The sequence below is a fragment of the Pteropus alecto genome, unplaced genomic scaffold (genome assembly GCF_000325575.1).
Source record: "Pteropus alecto unplaced genomic scaffold, ASM32557v1 scaffold67, whole genome shotgun sequence".
Classification (NCBI taxonomy): Eukaryota; Metazoa; Chordata; class Mammalia; order Chiroptera; family Pteropodidae; genus Pteropus; species Pteropus alecto.
In genome coordinates this window covers 10,147,778-10,166,175 of record NW_006441061.1, presented here as the reverse complement: position 1 = coordinate 10,166,175, position 18,398 = coordinate 10,147,778, and the positions used below count along the sequence as shown (strand labels likewise).

Below are 18,398 nucleotides of genomic sequence, written 5' to 3'. Positions count from 1 at the left end.
TGGAAAGCCGGGGTTCCAGCCCTGTCGGAGGGGTAGCGGCAGTTCCCCCAACGCGCGCTGGGGTGCACACTGCCCCACGGCCCGCCCGCCCTGCGCAGGGAGCCGCATGCTGCGTCCTCTCGGTCCCGCGGACATCGACCGCTGCCTCAGACCCTGACGCCCCTGAACCCATGTCCCTGTAACTCCGACCCCCTTGAACCCCACGTCCCTGTAACTCTGACGCCCCTGAACCCCACGTCACTGTAACACCGACGCCCCTGAATCCCACGTTTCTGTAGCACCTACTCCCTCGAACCCCAAGTCTTTATAGCACCGGCTTCCCTGAATCCGACACCCCTGTAACACCGACTCCCCTGACGTGACTCCCGAACATGACACACCTGTAACACTGATGCCTCCTAACGCCAATGTTCTAGTAACCAACGATCTCCGACTCGACGCTCCCTAACCCTAATGCCACTGTAATACCAGACACTCCCTATCGGTAACTGCCCCCTAACCCTGGCACCCCCTCAATACCCTGATGCCTCTATAATGCTTACGCTTTCCTAACCTCAATGTCCCAGCCATGACACTCCCTAATCCTGATGCCTTTATAACTCCGATGGCCCCCTAACTCCTACACCCTCTGATATTCCTGTTCCCTAACCCAGACACCTCCTAACCTGCCAGTTCCCTAACCCCGTTATTCCCCAAGTCTTACAGCCCTAATCCTGACATCCTCCAAGCCTGACAGCCCCCTAACCCCACTGGCCTTAACGCCATTCCCCTTGACACCCAGGGCCCTCCAGGTCGCCAGTCCCGAGGCCCAGGCCTCCATTCTGCGCTGGGTTGCCTTCCTTCTGTTACAGGGCTGTCCCAGGTGGAGCCTGGCAGGTGCCAGCGGGGTGAGCACCCCAGCACAAGTCGGGGAGCGGGGAGCTGGGGACACTGTCCTGATCAGGGCAGTAGTGGCTGCAGAGCTAGGGACCTGCTGGCCCTTGAGGAGACTCACCTGAGAAGGAAGGGTTTCCCAGTTAGGACGAAGAGGGCACAGGACGTGTGACCCCATACCTGCCTCTCCGACTTCCTGGAGTGGGATTTTGGAAGAGATAAACCTCCCTTGCTACTGCTTTCCTAAGGGGCCTGGGAGCCACCGGCCAAAGACCCCAGACCTAGCTTTTCCCTACGGTACAGAGGCCAGGTGAGCAGGGCCAGTCCCCAAGTTCATCATCCCTGGACCCAACACACCCACCTGAGGGCTCAGCCACATTGGATGGGATATCCCCAGGCACCTCCCACTGGGTAGGGTCTGTCCCAGCCTGCCACTGCCCAGCCAGCCCCTCCGCAGCTCCGGTACCGTTAGCACTAGGCTTGGGCCCAGCTGCTCCCAGTGCCCTTGGCCAGCTGGGCGAGGGGCAAGGGGCGGAGACTTGGCTGCTATTCTAGGGAACAGGCAGCCACACAAAGGCTGTTGTCGAAGAGGGGCATGGCTCTCATGCTTCCGAAAAAGTAGCTTTTCTTCATGAAGACGGATTCACCTAGGTTTTCTTCCCAGGGAAACGGCATTTAACAGGGAAGGAGCCCTGGGAGTGCCTGAGAACACGGTTCTCCCATGTGATCGCAAGCCGCTGGGACCCCTGCCTCACCTGAGCCAGCCTGCCTGCTTTTCACCCCGACCATTTGTGTCCTTTCAGCCATGGAGCGTGAGGAGGATGTCAGCCCGGAGGTATGGGACCGGAGGGTTCCAGGTATGGGACAGGGGTTATTTCTGGACCAGGAGAAAGGGAGCCCTTAGTGCTTAGCTTCTGCTCCGCCAGCAGTCCCTTGGAGCCTGAGTACGAGTGTGGCAGCGCGGGCCTCTGCCCCTCAACTGAGGCCCTGCCCGTTCTTCCCCCGAGATCGCAGCCGTCAGTCCCTGGTTCTCGTTAGGACTTCACGTATTCATTTTGTCAGAGGGTCTTTTTCTCAGTGGAACATCTGTAGCCACATCACAAAGGCTTTTATTCCTAAAGCAGACAATTTGATGCATCGAAACAGCCGTGAAAAGCTCTAAGTCTGAGTGTACGCCCGTGAAGAATGTGAGCATAGGCCATGGGGCACCTCGTGACCTGTCTGTGGACAGTCCTGCCTGTCCCAGAGTGGTGGCTGAGCTCTGAGGGACACATTTCAATGGAGGGTGTGGCCACGGTTGCTGAGCACACGGTTAGGCCGGGAGGGACAGCAGGCCCCGTGCTTCCGTTTGCCTCCTGAACCAAATTCAGGGGCTGTGTTTTCTGGGCCACTTGCTCACTGCCTGATGGAGCGTCCCGCTTGTGAGAGGCTGCTTCGAGTGCTCCTCCGTTCCCGTGGTTTCTGCACCGAAGCCATGTCTGGTCCTGGCTCTGAGGGGTCAGGTGCACTGCTCCAGGCCACGCACTGGTGCAGAGACGGCAGAGCCAGCAAATGCCCCACCTGGCCTGTTCCTAGCTGCCTGGGGAGGCGCATAGATGGACAGAGTGTCCTCTGCGTGGGTGGCCGCAGCCCCTGCCTGCTCCCCATCTGAGCTCACCTCCTTCCTGGGCTATGGGGGAACAGGCGACAACCCTTCTGTGCTGTGAGCTAGTATTTAACGTCAGAACCCCGATGGCTCTGTGGGGTTCCTCAGCACTGCTGCTGCTTGGGCTGCCGCGTGCCCCGGGGCAGCAGAGGGCACCGAGAGATGGCCTTGGCACTCCCTGTGGGCCAGCTGGGCCTTTTGCTTGGGACTTCCATCCTGTGGACCCAGAAAGCCTAGGACTTGGTGCATTCATCGTGCCTGGAGCGGCGGCGGCGAAGAGCCCAGCTGCTGGCCCAGTCCGGCTGTCCTGGTGTCCTTGGAGACAGGCCTCTGTGCTCCCGGAAGATGCTCCTTTCTGGAGAGGCCCTCCTGAGTGGGAGCCCTGTTCTCACTGCCCTCTCTGACCCACGGCGTCCCCTCCAGGCTGGCGTCTGTCTGGTCCCTTCCCTGCACTCCTGGTGGCTGCAGTGGATAGAGCAGCTCCCGCCACCCACCATGGTAACTGCCTCACAGGTGGCAGGCTCTCCCCACGGGTCTGGGGTGGGGGGCTTTGTGGCACTTGCTGACGGTGCCCTGTCTGCGCCCTCGCCCAGCTGATGGGGATGGCGATCGGAGCCGTCCTGGCCTTGGCCTTCGCTGGCGCCGCTGTCCTCGTATACAGGAGGTCTGGCCGATCCCGTGAGTACAGCACCTCAGGCTCCACTCTGAGGACTGGACGAAGGGGTGTGGGTGGCTCCCCATGTCTGGCCTCCAGGAGCAACCCTCATAGTGGCTGCTGTTGGAAAGTGCCGGCCCGTAGCAGCCAAGGCTGGGCCCACGGGGCCCACAGAACTACATCTGCCCAGCTTGGTTGGCCCACATTCCGAGCAGGGTGCCATGAGAGCTGCCAGTCTTGCTGCCTCTGCCTGGCCTGTGACAGCCCTGGGATGCTCGCCGGGGCCCTTTCCCATGTGTGCGTAACGGGGTGGGAGAGCCAGCCTGAGCTCATGGCCCTTATGGAGCCCTCAGGCGGCCCTCACTCCCCCTCTCAGGCCACATGCAGCCCACGCCCCAGTACAGGTTCCGGAAGCGGGACAAAGTGATGTTCTACGGCCGGAAGATCATGAGGAAGGTAATCCGGGCAGCCGGACAGCGCCATCCTTCCCGGCAGAGGGACACAGGAGCTCCGCAGGCGGTGCCGGCTGTGTGGGGAAGTGGCTGTGTGGCACATCATTGTCAGCAGCACCAGGGATGGGCCACGTGCTGGGCAGGCTGATGTTGGCACCATGGGCAGCCCACGGGGCAGTCCTGAGACTGAGAACTGGGTCTCTCCAGGCTCAGGGGTGCGACTTGGCCTCGCCTGTCCTCTGCAGGTGACCACACTCCCCAACACGCTTGTGGGGAGCACGGCCGCCCCCCGGCAGCGGGTGAGGAAGAGGACGAAGGTGCTGTCTTTGGCTAAGAGGTACTGGGTGCCCTAGAGACCACATCGCATCCCAGCCACCCTGCCCCCAGTGGGCACTGGTGACCCCAGATGTCACGGCCGCCGTGGCTTCCCCGCCTCGGGGCCCGCAGTGTTCACACCCCTGCTGTGCACCCCTTGGCTTCTGCTCCAGTGTCTGGGTCTTGCTCTATAGGATCCTGCGTTTCAAGAAGGAGTACCCCACCCTGCAGCCAAAGGAGCCACCACCCTCCTTGCTGGAGGCCGACCTCACGGAGTTCGACGTGAAGAACTCGCACCTGCCGTCGGAAGTTCTCTACATGCTGAAAAACGTGCGGTGAGCACAGCGGGCCCAGGAGGCGTGCTCACCGGGGACGCTGCAGCCTGGCGGCCACCTGCTGCTTGCCTGTGGCTGCCTTCGGTTGGCGGGGCTGCCCTCCTCCTGCCACGTTTGCCCGGTAGTTAGTGGGGCCCCCACCGTCGCGTCACTGCTGCATTTCTGTGCCCCCGTGTCGTCATGTCCAGTGAGTGTGCAATGTCTGGGTACCTTGTATCTCTCTCCAGACCCTTTCTGCCACTGTTTCACTGTCCGGGGAGGGTGCCCCTCAGCCTGGTCCGAGTTCACAGTCACAGCGCCAGAGCCCTTTGAGCTCGTGAGAAAACAGCTTTTGGGGGTTCCTGAAGTTTAAGATCTGTCCTGACAGTGATCCCGGGCTGCAGCCCTGGGAAAGCCAGCTCCGTGGGTCTGGGTATGGTGACGGTGGCCTGGACCCCCATCGGCCTCTTCCAAAGGCCTTCCCGCCTCCCTGCAGGGCACCCCACATGTGCTCTGGTTCTTGCAGGGTCCTGGGCCACTTTGAGAAGCCACTGTTCCTGGAACTCTGCAAACACATGGTGTTCGTGCAGCTGCTCGAAGGGGAGCATGTCTTCCGGCCGGGCGAGCCGGACACCAGCATCTATGTGGTGCAGGACGGGCGGCTGGACGTCTGCATCCAGGACACGGTGAGAACCCCCAGCGCCTGAGCGGGCAGGCCCTCTGTGGGCGGGCAAGGTGGAGGGTAAATTCTTCCATTGAAAAGTGTGTGCAGAAGTTTAAATTTCAGTTCTTTGAGGAAAAGGCACACTCGACCCCAACATTAGAACGTGGCTGCCTCTTCCAAGCTGGCAGCCATCTCACGTACGCGTGTACCTTCTGTCTGGTAGGCTCAGTGGCAGGTAGTGGTTTTATTTCTGCGTTTCACATCGCATGTCTGGGCATTTTAAAATGTGTCTGCCGCTTTCTTGGGACGCCCCTCCGTGGTTGGGTATCAGTCTGCCATGATCAGTCGTGGCCTGGCCTTTTTTTCAGGTTTCAGACTATGAACAGTTTTAGCTCTAAGGAAACAAGGTATTAGTTCATCTGGAAGCAGAATACTTGTTTCCTGTCTGTCACATTACCCCCTTGATCACAGTTGCTGGGGTGACCTCCACGCCAAAACTGCCAAGGTCGCATTGCTTTCCAGGAGGGCGTACGGGTTCATTCGCCCTGGTCAGTGTGACCCGGGCTCCCCAGTGCTCGTCACTGCTAAAGCAGACACTTAGCAAACCCGGGCTGCACGCGCTCACTCCCAGCTTGGTGGTAGCTGCCACCTGCCGGAGCCCTGGGGCTCCTGCATGTCCTCATGGTCTCTAAACCACGGTGCTGTCTGTAGAATTCTCATGTGTGGCTACGGCTGGACCCGATGGTATAACTAGAAAGGAAAGGGCCTTTGTCCGGGCTCCTGCAGTCAGGCTGTGGCATCCAGGGCAGTGGTCGTCCCACAGGCTGACTGCCAGGTTTGAACAGATTTCAAGGGTCTTCCTGGGTCAGGGGGAGATGAAGCTCCAACACAGCCATGTGCCGAATAACGTTTCGGTCAACAACAGATTGAATATGCCCGCGGTCCCCAACCCCCCGGCCGCGGACTGGTGCTGGTAGTGGCCTGTTAGGTACGGGGCCACGCAGCAGGAGGTGACTAGCGGGCAAGAAGCAAAGCTTCATCTGTATGTGCAGCCGCTCCCCAGTGCCAGCATCATTGCCTCAGCTCCACCTCAGGTCCTCAGGTGTTAGATTCTCATAGGAGCCCCGGTCCCTGGTGCCACAGAGGTTGGGGACCGCTGGGTACTGCGGGGGTCCCATGAGTTATAGTGGAGCTGGAGAGTTCCTGTCCCCAGGGATGCTGCTGTTATCACATCGTAGCAAAACACATTGCTGAATGCAAGGTTTTTATTTTATAAAATGTAAAAGTTTATGCAGTAAAAAAGTCACAGTAGGCTAAGAATATCATTGAGGAAATTTTTAATAAGTTTTTTATAAATTACAAAAATACTTTTTATAAACATGAACTTTATTTTACAAATCAGCGTGTGTATAAAAACGTTCATGCACTCGGTGTCCAGAGTGTATAAATCTGCAGCTGTGGACAGTGGCACCCCAGGCCATCACAGCCACTCACTCAGACTCAGAGCAGCTGCCAGCCCCGCAGGTTCCATTCGTGCTGAGCGCCCTGTGCGGCCGTCCTGGTTTTTCTCTTTTATGCCATGTTTTTACTGTACTTGTCTACATCCAGATACACTTAGACACACAGCATGTCCCATCGTCACGGCTGCCCACAGAGCTGGCCACTGTCACGTGCTGTGCAGGCCATATCTCTTGGGTCTGTGAGGTTCACGCAGTGACGAAAACTCCCGATGACGCGTTCTCAGAGCTTGTCCTGTCGTTAGGCATCACGACCATTAAGCCACCAGCAGGACGTTCTTTCTCTGTGAATCCAGTGGAAAGATATGTGAAATGCTGTTATCCCTGCCAAGCATGACAAGGTTGGCGCCACAGCGCCCCCAGTCAGGCCTACCGGTGAGGATGCGCCATGCGGCTGCACATCCGTGCCGCCGGCCGGGTGTCCCCACATCTCTTGTTGCCTCTCACGATTTCTGTCCTCGGCTACCAAGTTCATCACCCCGTGTACCATGCAAGCCGGCCCGGGGAGGCCGACGGGTGGCAAGGGTCGGTTTGCCTGGCTGGCCTGGGCCAGGCCTCCCCCTGTGGGTGACTCTGCTCTGTTTCCCAAGAGCAGGACGGCACTGAGGTGGCGGTCAAGGAGGTTCTGGCTGGAGACAGCGTCCACAGCCTCCTCAGCATCCTGGATGTCATCACCGTGAGTCCCACAGCCCTGTCCACCCTGGCCCACTTGGCCGGCAGCCCTTCACCCAAGCCCGGCTCCCCGCTGCGCAGGCTGGCCCAAGGGTGGTGGGTGTTTGGGGGCGGGGCCTAGGGTGGGTTCTATGGGGTGGGGTTGGGGTGGGGCCTGAGGACAGCTTTGTGTACAGGGGCGGGGGTCGAGGGGTGGGGTGGGTTGCTGAAGCAGCTCTGTGCCTTTATGAAAAGCTGTGGTCGTCGCTTAGACGACTGCTATTTGCACTGGTCACACGTGCATGTGTCCAGGCTTCAAAAGGCAGAGTATCATGTGGGGGCGTGTCACCCCATCCTTCCGGCCCGAGGCCCCTTCTCAGGGGGACCTTCTCGGGGTCCTGTGTGCTAGCATGCAGCTCTCTGTCATGCCCAATCCTCTGTGGCTCTGCTGGGTGCGTGCTCCTGTACGGACGGCGCTTCCTGTGTTGGAAGCCCACCCTGGAGGTCAGACCGTCAGGAGAGCCCACAGATGCCCACCCCCTGCCCAGAGGCTGGGCAGCCAGCCACGATTGAGGGTGCCCGTCTGCTCGCCCCAACCGCGAGCGAGCCACTTCATGCTTGATTCTCGCCAGTCTAATCGGCTGAAACACGGCATCTCGTGTCCTCTCATGGTTTTTAAACTTGTCGTTATGGAACGTTTCAAACGTACTCAGAAGTGGCAGGGAGCAGAGTCAGTCTGCGTGCCCATCCCCAGCTGCAAAGGGTCTCAGCTCAGAATGCCTTGCTCCCTCCCCGTTAACCAAAACTTAATGTTTATTTAATCGTCTTTTGCTTGTGAGTAGAACCCACGTACAGTAAAGCCAGTCTTGCGTGCACGCTGTTTTGACAGTTGCATAGCCCTGTGCAACTCAGCAGGTGGCTCGATTTCCACCTTATCCTTTGCAGTTGTACCTCTTACTTTCGTTGTTGGCTGCGTGTTAAGGCAGCTGGCACCTCGGTTTCCCAGGACTGCACAGGGGGGTCTCCAGAGCGGTTAAGCAGTCTGGGCCAGGACACCTGCTCGTAGGGCCAGGAGTCCAGGTACTTGTGTGGCACTCTCGATGGGTGGACCCTTGGTGGGTACCCTCCAACCCACCCCTGAGTTCTTGTGTGTGACAAAGGACGAGTGCTAAACAGACTTTGGGGTGTGCAGGCCTCATCCTTCCCCCATCAGACTGGCACAGACGTGCTGAGGCTGATTGGGGGCCTGGGGTGGAGGCGTGGACAGGACCCTGGTCTCAGGCTCTGCTCCTGGGGCTTTACAGGGTGTGGCCAGGGCTGACAGGGACACCACGTCCTATGAGCAGGGCTGACCCAGGCAGGAGACACTCATGCCTGCAGTCCTGTGCTGGGACTGGGACCCTGGACGTGCGAGTGGGGGCTGTGGCTCTGGCTGGGGAGCGTCTGAGTCTGTGAGGGCGCTGACTGTGCTGGGGATGCGGTAAACCAGGGTCCGTGGCTCCGTCCTCCGCTCGGCCGCCTGGCTTCTGCACAGACCGCTAGAGGCCCTTCCCTGTCGTCTGCGTGGTGGTCGGTGCTGATGGCACCTGATCTTGAGCTGAATGCTATCTCACCACACTGTGAGCTGCACCCCCAGCCTGCTGCAGTCACCTCATCCTCAGGTCCTGGGTTAGGAGAAAAAAACGAGTGACCTTTGGAGAAAGTGGCCACAGGGATCGATCGGTCATGTGGAAGGGCATCATTTTTGTCTTCCCAGGCACTAGTGTTTGTCATTTTTAAAAAATGTAAACCTTATCAAAATAACACAGTATTCTAAGAACGCATATGTTCTGTGACCCCCACTCGTGTACTGTCCCTTGCCCAAAAAGGGTACTCACAACTCGCCGAGGCCCCGCTGCGCGGCCGACTTCTCCTGTGCTCTGCAGTCTTTGTGTTGGGTCCCTGTCGACCGTAGGCTGTCCTGGTGGCCCTGTGGCCTCATTGCCCCCACCATGGTGAAGCCGCGTGCACGTGTGCTGCTCTGTCCGTGGGCCCTGCACACAGCCAGTGGCTGCAGGGCCCAGGGGACGGTCTGGCTCCCCAGAGCTCGCAGTGCCCAGGCTCCGCCAGCTCCACGGCTCCGCCGTGCCACGTGTGCTCGGGCCTACGCGGGTGCATCCCTCGCTGGGCCGGCCCTCCCTGGGCCTCCTGAGAGCGGGCGAGGGAGCCGGTTCACAGACCTCGGTTCCGGATTCACGCCGCCCGGCCCGTCCCTCTTCACCGTACTTCCCAAGAGCTTCTCCGACTTCATCTCCCCACCTTCCACCGAACTTTTCATTTCTGTTCTCACGTTGGTTATTTCAGGAACTCTTTCTTTTTAAACATCGTCTTTTCTCGTGGGTGATGTCGAACAAGGGCCACTTTTGTTCCCTCGTCATCTCTGGCTCTTCTGGGTTTCTCCTCTGTTTAGTTTGGCTTTCTCCCTCAGATCTGGCCTCCTGTGCCCCACAGCCTGTGTGTGAGAGAGTGACGTCCTCATTGGACTCGCCACACAAACCACAGATGAGCTGTAGACACGTGTCGTGGAACAGAGAGGCCAGACCCACACAGGGCGCGCACCGCGCCTTCACGGCCGGACTGGCAGCGGGGGAGGTCAGCGCACTGCCCTGGGGCCGGCGGAGCCGTGTTGGGCTCCGTGGGCCGCCGGTCTCCGCTGCAGCCGCCGAACCCCGCCGTCCCAGCCTGAACGAGCTCACACGGCCGAGCTCCAGCAGCTTCGCTTACGCCAGCAGTGGCTGCTGGGGCCCTTGGCTACGTTTTTTCCTGACTGTGAGCCATCGAGACTTGGTTGATTCAGCCTGGGGAGGGAACCCCGAATAATCTGGGTGCTGTGAATATTCCACACCTTCTTTTGAGTGCTGGTTATATGACTAGATAGTTCAAGAAAAGGCTCGTAGGCTCCTTGGAGGCTGGCTGCGGGCCTGCGTGTGCTCAGGGTTTGTCCCCGGGGCTCCCTGCAGGAAGGCTGGCGGGCCCCACAGGTCAGTGTCTGTGGGTTTCTTCTCCAGGGCAGAGCCCCAGACTGGAATCTGCCAGTGCCCCGCCATGCGGACGTCAGGGAAGGAGTCTGGAGGTGCCCCTTCCAGGGGGACACTCATCTGGCCCTGGTGCGACATGGAGCTCGGCCCTCGGCCATGCTTGACGCCGCAGCCCCCCTCGTGCTGGTCGCAGCCAAAGCCTGGACAAATGCAGGAGCAGTTACCGAGCGCGCTGCGAGCTGCGGGCAGGCTGTGGGTGGGAAGCGCCTGCGAGGCTGGGTCCTGGTCTCCTCTGCCGACCACTGTCCAGCTCGGAGCCGGAGTCCCCGTAGGCAGGAGCGCGTCCTGCTGTGGGCACTGCGTCCGTCCGTCTGTGAACGCCTGTGTATCCAGGGCTGACCCCGTGTGGCACAGCGCAGACAATGGAACCAGCCTAGCCCCGTGTGGCCTGTGCAGGACAGAGCAGAGATCCGAGGCAGCGCGGACAGCCGAGGGCCGCAGGAGCCCACTGCCCACAGACACGAGACCGAGCGGTGGCCGCAACCTGACTGGTGGAGAACCTGTTGACGCGGACCAGCAGTCCCCGGAAAACTGTAACCGAACCCTAACCTTACGAATCGCACTGCAGACACCAGTCACGTGATGGGGGTCGTCAGATTGGGTGGACACGCCAGGGGCTGGCGGCCTCTGTGAAACCCAGTTCTCACAGAAGATTTGGCGAAAGGTAAAGGGATGGGCAAAGCCACATCATGAAAACGCAAGACAGCTGAGGAGCTATGTGAACGTCGTGCAAAGCAGACTCAGGCCACGGAGTGGCCCATGGGCAGAGATGGGCAGCGCGGGCCCGTGGGTCCTACAGATGCTCGCCCAGCCACAGGGTTTCAAAGACGTGACTTCGGTGTGGAGCAGTGTGTCGAAGCCGAGAGGAGAAGCAGCTGCTCTCTCCTTGGCTGACAGACGAGGGAGATGGGAAATCTGCAGACACAGAATCTGAACAACAGAGCAGCCACCTAGATTAGTTAATCGATTAGTTGAACGTTATTGAACTGGAGCAGCAGAAGAAAACATGTTCTTTTCGGGTGTATACGGAACCATCGCAACAGCCACTAGTTCTGAGCCATAAAACAAATGTTAATAAATGTCAAGGAATTTTGAATCGTGCAGTGTATGTTCTTTGGTTGTGATGGTATTAAACTAGAAACCAGTAACAGAAAGGAATAGAGGAAATCCCCTAAATATTCGAAAATTCAAAAGTACACTTCTAAATAAAACATCGGTCAAAGAGAAGTTACAGGGAAGTCAGAATACTTCAAACTAAATGAAGATGTCACATTGCACATTTGCGGAGTGCAGCTAGGCTGGTGCACCGAGGAAAGTCGCTCGCCTAGAATGCTTCTACTAGAAAAGAGAAAGTCTCAAATCAGTGGCCTACACTTTTACCTTGAAAAACTGGGAAGAGCCAGTGGAAGGGAGAAAGGGGTTAAGATAAAAGCGGGGGTCAGCGAGACGGCAGGTAGGGAGGTGGCAAGAACGCCACTGGGCACAAACGCTGGTTCCTGGCCAGCATCACACTCAGGGAGCCTCCAGCCAGGGCAGCGGGGGACAGGGAGCAGATGCCCACCGCCGGCGTCGGAAGTGCACGGGGACCAGAAGGTGAGGGCTGAGCGACTCCACCCACATGAAGGCAGCCCCGAAGCTGACATGGAGAGGGTCCTGGGAGGGGCCGAGCTGCCGACGCCCACAGTGCGACACAGACTACTGCACGGGAGCTCAAGTCAGACCGTGGCTGAAATCTTGCCCAGAAGGAGGACTCCAGGTATGAGTGGCTTCACACAGACTCCACCTAGCATTTAAAGAAGAAATCATGCCGATTTTACAAAAACTCGCAGAAAAGCGCCGAGGGCACACCAAACCAGACAGACAGACACTGCAAGGAGAGAATTGCCACCAATGTCTCATGAACGGAAACACACGCCCCTGTAAAATGCTATCAGTTCGAGTCCAGCAACATGTAAAAAACGGTACTGCACGAGGCCACGTGATGTTTGGCTCAGGAACGTAAGACTGTCTCGTCAGTCACAAGTCTGATGCGCCACATCCACAGACTGAAGCAGTAGCACCTTGTCATCTCAGTGGAGGCAGAAAAGGCGTTGGCCAGGACTCAGCATCCATGCATGATAAAAACGCTCAGAAAACTAAGAAAAGAGAGTTTCCCGGATTGAGGTAAGGATGTCTGTGAGAGCCCGCAGCTGGCACCGGGCTCCCCGGGCGAGACGGACACGGTCCTTTGAAGATCTGAAACACCTGCTCGTCCACTCAGAGCCGCCGCCAGGCTCAGCAGCACTGAGGGCCTCCCCAGGGCGGGGCACGAAGAGCTGGAGTTGGAAGAAGGACAGACGGCCTCTGTCCACAACCAGCACAAAACCCAGCAGTCCACAGGACGCTCCGTGGCCCAAGTGAGCTCAGTAAGGTGCCTGCGTCAGAGCGTAGAGCCAGCTGCATCTCTGCGTGTTAGCGAACAATGGGGAATGGAGACGCTAAAAACGGCAGCATTTACAACAGTCCCCAAAGCCACAAATACAGGGTGTCCGTCTGACAGGACACACACAGGACCTATATGCTGGTGAGGGAGCCAGAGCAGCCCCAGAGGGACGAGGGACACACTGGTTGCTGCGCTCGGAAGACGTACTGGTGAGAAGGCACGGCCCCCAAAGTCATCATCACAGTTCCAGTCAAAACCTCCGCGAGCTTTTGATTCTAGAAATGGGCAAGTTGATTACAAGATCATGAGGATGACGGGGAAACTAAAACAGCTCAAGGAATTTAAAGAACATGCTGGAGGACTCACACCGCCTTGTTCAAGCCGTACCACGAGTGACCAGATGGTGCAGCAGTGACACACAGGTCAGCTCCCGAGCACGGAGCCCAGAGATGGCCCGCACGCTGGCAGGCTGGCCACTGACAGCTGCAGAGGCCGTCGCGAGCAGACGATCCTCTCAGCAGGCGGTGCTGGCTTCGCCATCCCACGCAAATGACCTCAGCCCACCTCGCCTTGACTGGAGGTGGCCATGTCTGCCGCGGGGTTTCGTAGATGCGACACAAGAACCTGACCCATGAGAGAACAGCGCTGCTGAGCTGGACTTCGCCAAGTGTAAAGCCTGCAGTCTGAGAGACGCTGCCGGAAGAGCCAGTCGGCCGCAGACTGCGACACCCACGTCTGACCGGGGACCTGTGCCCAGAGTGTGCGAAGAACTCTCAAGACCCACGTCAAGGAAACGGGCCACTCACTGAAAAACAGACGTGCAGTGTGGCCAGATGACCGCCTGGGCGGCCATGACGCCAGGCAAGCAGTGACCAGCATGCGCCGGTCCCTCGGAAAGTGGGGTGCGACCCTGGGGAACCGTAACCCCGTCAGTGGCCATGTGGTCAAGGCTGTGAGGCAGAGTGCTGTCCACCACTGTCTGCCCCTGGAGGACGGGGACGCACGGGCTCACTGGCATGGCAGCTCCCTCCTGAGGCTGCCAGCACCCGCCCTGCAGCACCCCGGAGCTGTAACACTCGGGACCACCATGGTTGAGGGATGACGGTGTGGGCGCATGTCTGTGTATGTCACCCGACAGTCTCACAGCTGGGCGGTTCCTCGGGCACTGCGAGGGTGAGGAGTGCTCACACGGCCCCGGGGGCGCGGCCTGGCCCTCTGTGATGGCCGCCGCCCTGGGAGCAGCGCTGTGTCCTCCCCCTGCCAGTGGGGATGCTGCGCTGCGTCGACATGAGCCGCACGCGTGGCGCACGCGGTGGCCGGGTGCGCCCTGCAGGGAGCGGGCTGGGCCCTCCGTGCATGTAGGTGCATTGCGTTTTGACAAAGGCAGAACCTTTGGGACAGAAAAGGGCAGGGTGGTCCCCGGGCACAGCGGCGGGAGGAGAGGCATTGGCAGGATGCAGCTGGGCGCGGCGGAGGGCGAGGTTGTGCGTGGGGCTGCCGCTCCTGCCATGCTGCCTGGCCCACGGGCGCCCTGCCTCCCCCAGCCCCCTCCTCTGTGACCGGGCCAGGTTCTCCTGCCATGCTGCCTGGCCCCCGGGCGCCCTGCCTCCCCCAGCCCCCCTCCTCCGTGACCAGGCCAGGCCTGTGTGTCACGCATCAGGCAGGTGGAGAGCCAGCTCCAACCCCACCACAGCGGGGCAGCCTGACCGGGTGTCGTCCCTCACAGGGCCACACCGCGCCGTACAAAACCGTGTCTGCCCGTGCCGCCGTCCCATCCACTGTCCTCCGGCTTCCAGCAGTGGCCTTTCAAGGCGTCTTTGAGAGATACCCTGAAACCCTGGTGAGGGTGGTGCAGGTGGGTCACCTCCCCTTCCCCCCACCCCCCACCCCGGGCCTTCCAGCTGCCACAGAGTCCCCAGCCCCGCGCAGGTCGGCAGGGCGGGGGCTGCAGGCAGGGCTGACCGCTGGCAGTGCTGGCCGCTGGGCGGGGGCAGGGAGGACTCAAGTGTGAAGAAGCTTTGCAGCGTGTGCCGCACACTGAGAACGCGTCCCCATCACTTGGACATCGGCAGATCACCCACTGCCCCCCCAGAGAGAGCGTTTTTAACTTCAAATTTCTTGTTCCGAAGTAATTTTTGGTGTATGGAAAACTTACAAAAATACTGCAGGATGCTCATGCCGCTGGCGCTGGCATCTGAGGCGGCCTGGGGCTGTCGAAGCTCAGCTCACGGCCACCCATCTCTCAGATCATCATGGTGCGGCTGCAGAGGGTCACCTTCCTGGCCCTGCACAACTACTTGGGGCTGACCACGGAGCTCTTCAACCCCGTAAGCAGACGCGGGGCCCCCGGCTGTGAGAGGTAACGATGGGGCCGTAGTCTCTCTTGGACCAGAGCTTCATGCCCCTGGGCCTCGTGCTCAGTACCTGCCCCCAGCGGGCCGGCAAGGTTGCTCCTTCTCGGGGGCTGGACTCTGTCCCTTCTGGTCGCCCGCCACTTGTCTGCGGTGGCCCACTGGCTCCTGCGTGCCCCGTCTGGCAGTCTGCAGTTGGGCCTGAATGCAGCCCCTTTGGTCACTGGGCGCACGCTGAGTTGACTGCCTCCAGCGGAGCTGTCTTCTCCTGTCCCCTGGTGTCCCCTGACCCTCCTTTGTCAAGGTGGGGGGAGGACTGATGGCATTGAGATGGGATGACCTCGCGTCCCCCACAGGATCCTCATGAGGCATGGACGGGCAGCCGCGACTGTGACCCACTCTGTCCCCGGATGCTAGGCCAGTGCGCGTGCGTGGGCTGTGCCAGCGTGCCCCTCACTGTGCCGACTCGTGACGCTCTAGGCTTGGTCACCTGGCTTTGCTGACATCTTGGGCAAATCCTTTTGTTTTCTGCATTTTTCATCTTAATGAAGAGTGTTCAGGTTTCTGACACTTTCGACCACTGTCTGAAGTTGCTGGACTTGCCAAGATGGAAGCGAGCTGGGTCATCCTTCCTTAAACCCGCCTGCCCCACTTTCACGGAGCTGGTCCCCAAAGTGGCTTTTCCTCGCGGGCCTCACGTCACTGAGGGCACGGGCCTCGGACGCTCCTGTGGCAGCCACTTCTTTCTCACGCCCCAGGAGAGCCAGGCCATCCCCCTCGTGTCTGTGGCCAGTGTGGCCGCCGGAAAGGCCAAGAAGCAGACGTGCTGCGGCCCCGAGGAGAGGCCCGACAGGCCGCTGCGGCCCCAGGAGTCCTGCGACCCAGGTACTGCCCAGGGTGCCCGCTCCCCCCGGCCTGCAGGGGACGTGGCTCTGGGAAAGCCGCTGGGCCGTGAGCTTCGTGCTCTGACGACGGGGCAATGGGCTCTCGAGGTGGGGCCTCCATGTGGGGAAAGAGACTCCATGCTTCTCAACTAGGAGTCCCTTGCGGGTGGTGCGTGATACGCACCACACTAACCGACACCGTGAGCCAGCACTGACGGTGCGGGAAACTCCGTCAAGGCGGTGGCCCCGGGCCCTCCCTGCACAGCTGTGTGGCGTCCCTTACCGAGTGGCCACTGGTGCCAGGGCTCCAGGCTCACCAGGCGTGCTCGCAGCCACCTCCACTAAGAATGGCACTGAGAAGGGGACCAGGGTTCACACCTGGGGCAGCAGGTCACCTTCATAGCGCTCGGCTGGCAGCAAGGGGCTGGTCAGTTCAGGGAGACCCTGGTGACGGGGCCGGGCAGGGCCTGTGGGCAGGTAGGCACAGGTGACAAGCCAGGCATGTGTGGGTGATAAGGCCATGGCCTGAGGAGGCAGGTGTGTGGTTTGTGCTGCTGTGGGACACAGGCCTGACCTCACACCTGTCCCCTCCCAGCAGACCGTGGGGGCCGTGTGGTGGCCTCTGGGCCTCTGTTGAAGAGAAGTCACTCCGTCCCGCTGCCCTCCATCCATGAGGAGGTCTCGGACGAGCTCAGCAAGGCCCATGCCGGCGACCAGGCTGCTTTGGCCCCACCAGGTAGAGGACCCCTTCCGTGCCCCAGGCATTCATGGGTGACCAGGCCGCCCAGCCCGGGGGCCCCGTGTCAGCGCTCTGGCTCCGTTGGGGCTGCGCTGGCCGACTGGCTGCCCGCACTGCCACACTGCCCGTGCTGGGCTGTGCCACCAGCACCCGTGTGTGCAACCCCACCCCCGAGGCCGCGTTTCCAGCCCCTCTGCCGTCACTGAGCTTTGCTTTCTCCGTGGCCTTGCTGTCGCCAGGAGCCGCTGCCCGCCCACCCCCACCCCACCTGGCTCCTGGCTCTTGGTGGCCCAGTTGCAGAGTTTGTCATGCTCTTCGGTTGTGTAGGCACACTTCCCTGTCCCTGAACTTTCTCCACGGGACCTTTTCTGTGACGTCTGCTTGCTTGTCAGTGCTGCAGTGCCCACCAGCCCACTCACTCACCTGGTGGGCCCAGCAGGGCAGTTCACGTTCACACTGTCACGGTCCAGCTCTCAGTGTAGCCTGGCGCTCAGAGGCGTGATGACACGCAGTGGCCATGCTCCCGCGACATGAGTCCTACCTGCAGGCGCCGCGCGGCTCAGGGCTCGGGCTCCACCAGTGCCACGTCCTCACCCTCCCTCCCTCCTCTGCAGGGGGCACAGCAGGTGCCAGCTCAGACCCCAAGGTGGGCTCTGACCGCTCCAGGGCCCTCCTGCACGCAGACGAGCGCCCCGAGAGCACCGTGCCCGGCAAGGTACGCACTGCTGTCCCCACGCCCTCTCCCTGCTGTGCCCCCAGTCACGCTGCCCGTGTTCCTCTCAAGTCCAAGAAGAGCGTGACTGTCGCAGAGACGCCCTCTGCGGTCTCCCGCCAACCGGAGAGCGATGCTGCCGAGACTGTCGCCAGCACGAAGACAGATGCCATCCTCAGAGCTGCCAAGAAGGACCTGCTCACCCTGATGAAGCTGGATGTAAGTGCCCAGCCCGCCGGCCCTGCGGTAGCAGACGGGGCCGCAGCCCCCTCGCAGGCAGCGGGCATCCGGCTCCCGCGGACGGGGCTCTCGACAGAGCTCCCTGATGCCCGTCCTCTCCGTGGCCCCAGCCCCCACCTGAGGCGGGACTGCTTTGGGCTCAGGGTGGTATGCTCACGGTGCACGGGGCTGCGGGTAGCAGGGGAAGGTTCGTGCCTCGCTCGCATTCTGTGGGCCGGGCCACCACCCAGGACACCGATGGGAGTCAGAGTGATGGTGCCTTGATCGAGTCCCCCCCACACGCTCGCCTTCCGCCCTCTTCCGCCACGCCTGACGGGCCAGGGGACTGCGAGCCACGGGCAGCCACTGTGCCAGGGACAATGCCCCCGACGCAGCCACGGGCAGCCACTGTGCCAGGGACAATGCCCCCGACCTCTTTTGAGAGACTGCAGCCTTGGGCCTTGTGTAGATTCTGTGGGCGACTCGTTCTGCATGTTCTGAGCCCACTGCCGCGTCACTGTGGTGCTGGAGGCCTTGTCATCCTTGCTCTGGGCCAGTGCGTGAGTGCACTGTGTGTGCCCATCTCTCACCCGCGCTGTGGGGCATGCGCCTGCATCCCTGGGAGGTCACCGTCACCTTCCAGACTGGCAGGTGGGGCCTCGTGCGGCCCCGGGGCTCCAGGCCTCCGTCCCAGGTACGTACACATGGGCTGCGAGCCTGGCGGGGCCTAGGCAGGGCTGCTCCGGGCCAGAAGGTTGGCCCTGTGTGGGGGCAGCGGTGGCGCCGTCCCCTCCAAGGCTGGCTGTGTTCTCTGCAGGAGCCCTCCGTCGGTCACAGGTCCTGCGCGGGAATTCTGCCCAGGATTCGCCGTGTTTGCCTCCCGAGTGGTTCTCAGTGGGCAGACTTTC

The 18,398-nt window shown here is 60.7% G+C and overlaps 1 protein-coding gene across 1 annotated transcript in view; it reads left to right on the top strand.

Moving 5' to 3' along the window:
* Positions 1 to 6: 6 nt before the first annotated feature.
* The window catches only part of PNPLA7 (patatin like phospholipase domain containing 7), a 60,687-nt gene continuing 42,295 nt past the window's right edge, over positions 7 to 18,398 (top strand). The window contains exons 1-14 of the mRNA XM_025051142.1: positions 7 to 1,708; positions 2,942 to 3,016; positions 3,112 to 3,196; positions 3,550 to 3,629; positions 3,871 to 3,962; positions 4,135 to 4,275; positions 4,781 to 4,940; positions 7,031 to 7,111; positions 14,312 to 14,440; positions 14,832 to 14,912; positions 15,695 to 15,821; positions 16,416 to 16,556; positions 17,174 to 17,274; positions 17,344 to 17,490. Coding sequence (XP_024906910.1) covers positions 1,679 to 1,708; positions 2,942 to 3,016; positions 3,112 to 3,196; positions 3,550 to 3,629; positions 3,871 to 3,962; positions 4,135 to 4,275; positions 4,781 to 4,940; positions 7,031 to 7,111; positions 14,312 to 14,440; positions 14,832 to 14,912; positions 15,695 to 15,821; positions 16,416 to 16,556; positions 17,174 to 17,274; positions 17,344 to 17,490 — 1,470 coding nt within the window. The 5' untranslated portion in view covers positions 7 to 1,678. The remainder of the gene's footprint in view (positions 1,709 to 2,941; positions 3,017 to 3,111; positions 3,197 to 3,549; positions 3,630 to 3,870; positions 3,963 to 4,134; positions 4,276 to 4,780; positions 4,941 to 7,030; positions 7,112 to 14,311; positions 14,441 to 14,831; positions 14,913 to 15,694; positions 15,822 to 16,415; positions 16,557 to 17,173; positions 17,275 to 17,343; positions 17,491 to 18,398) is intronic.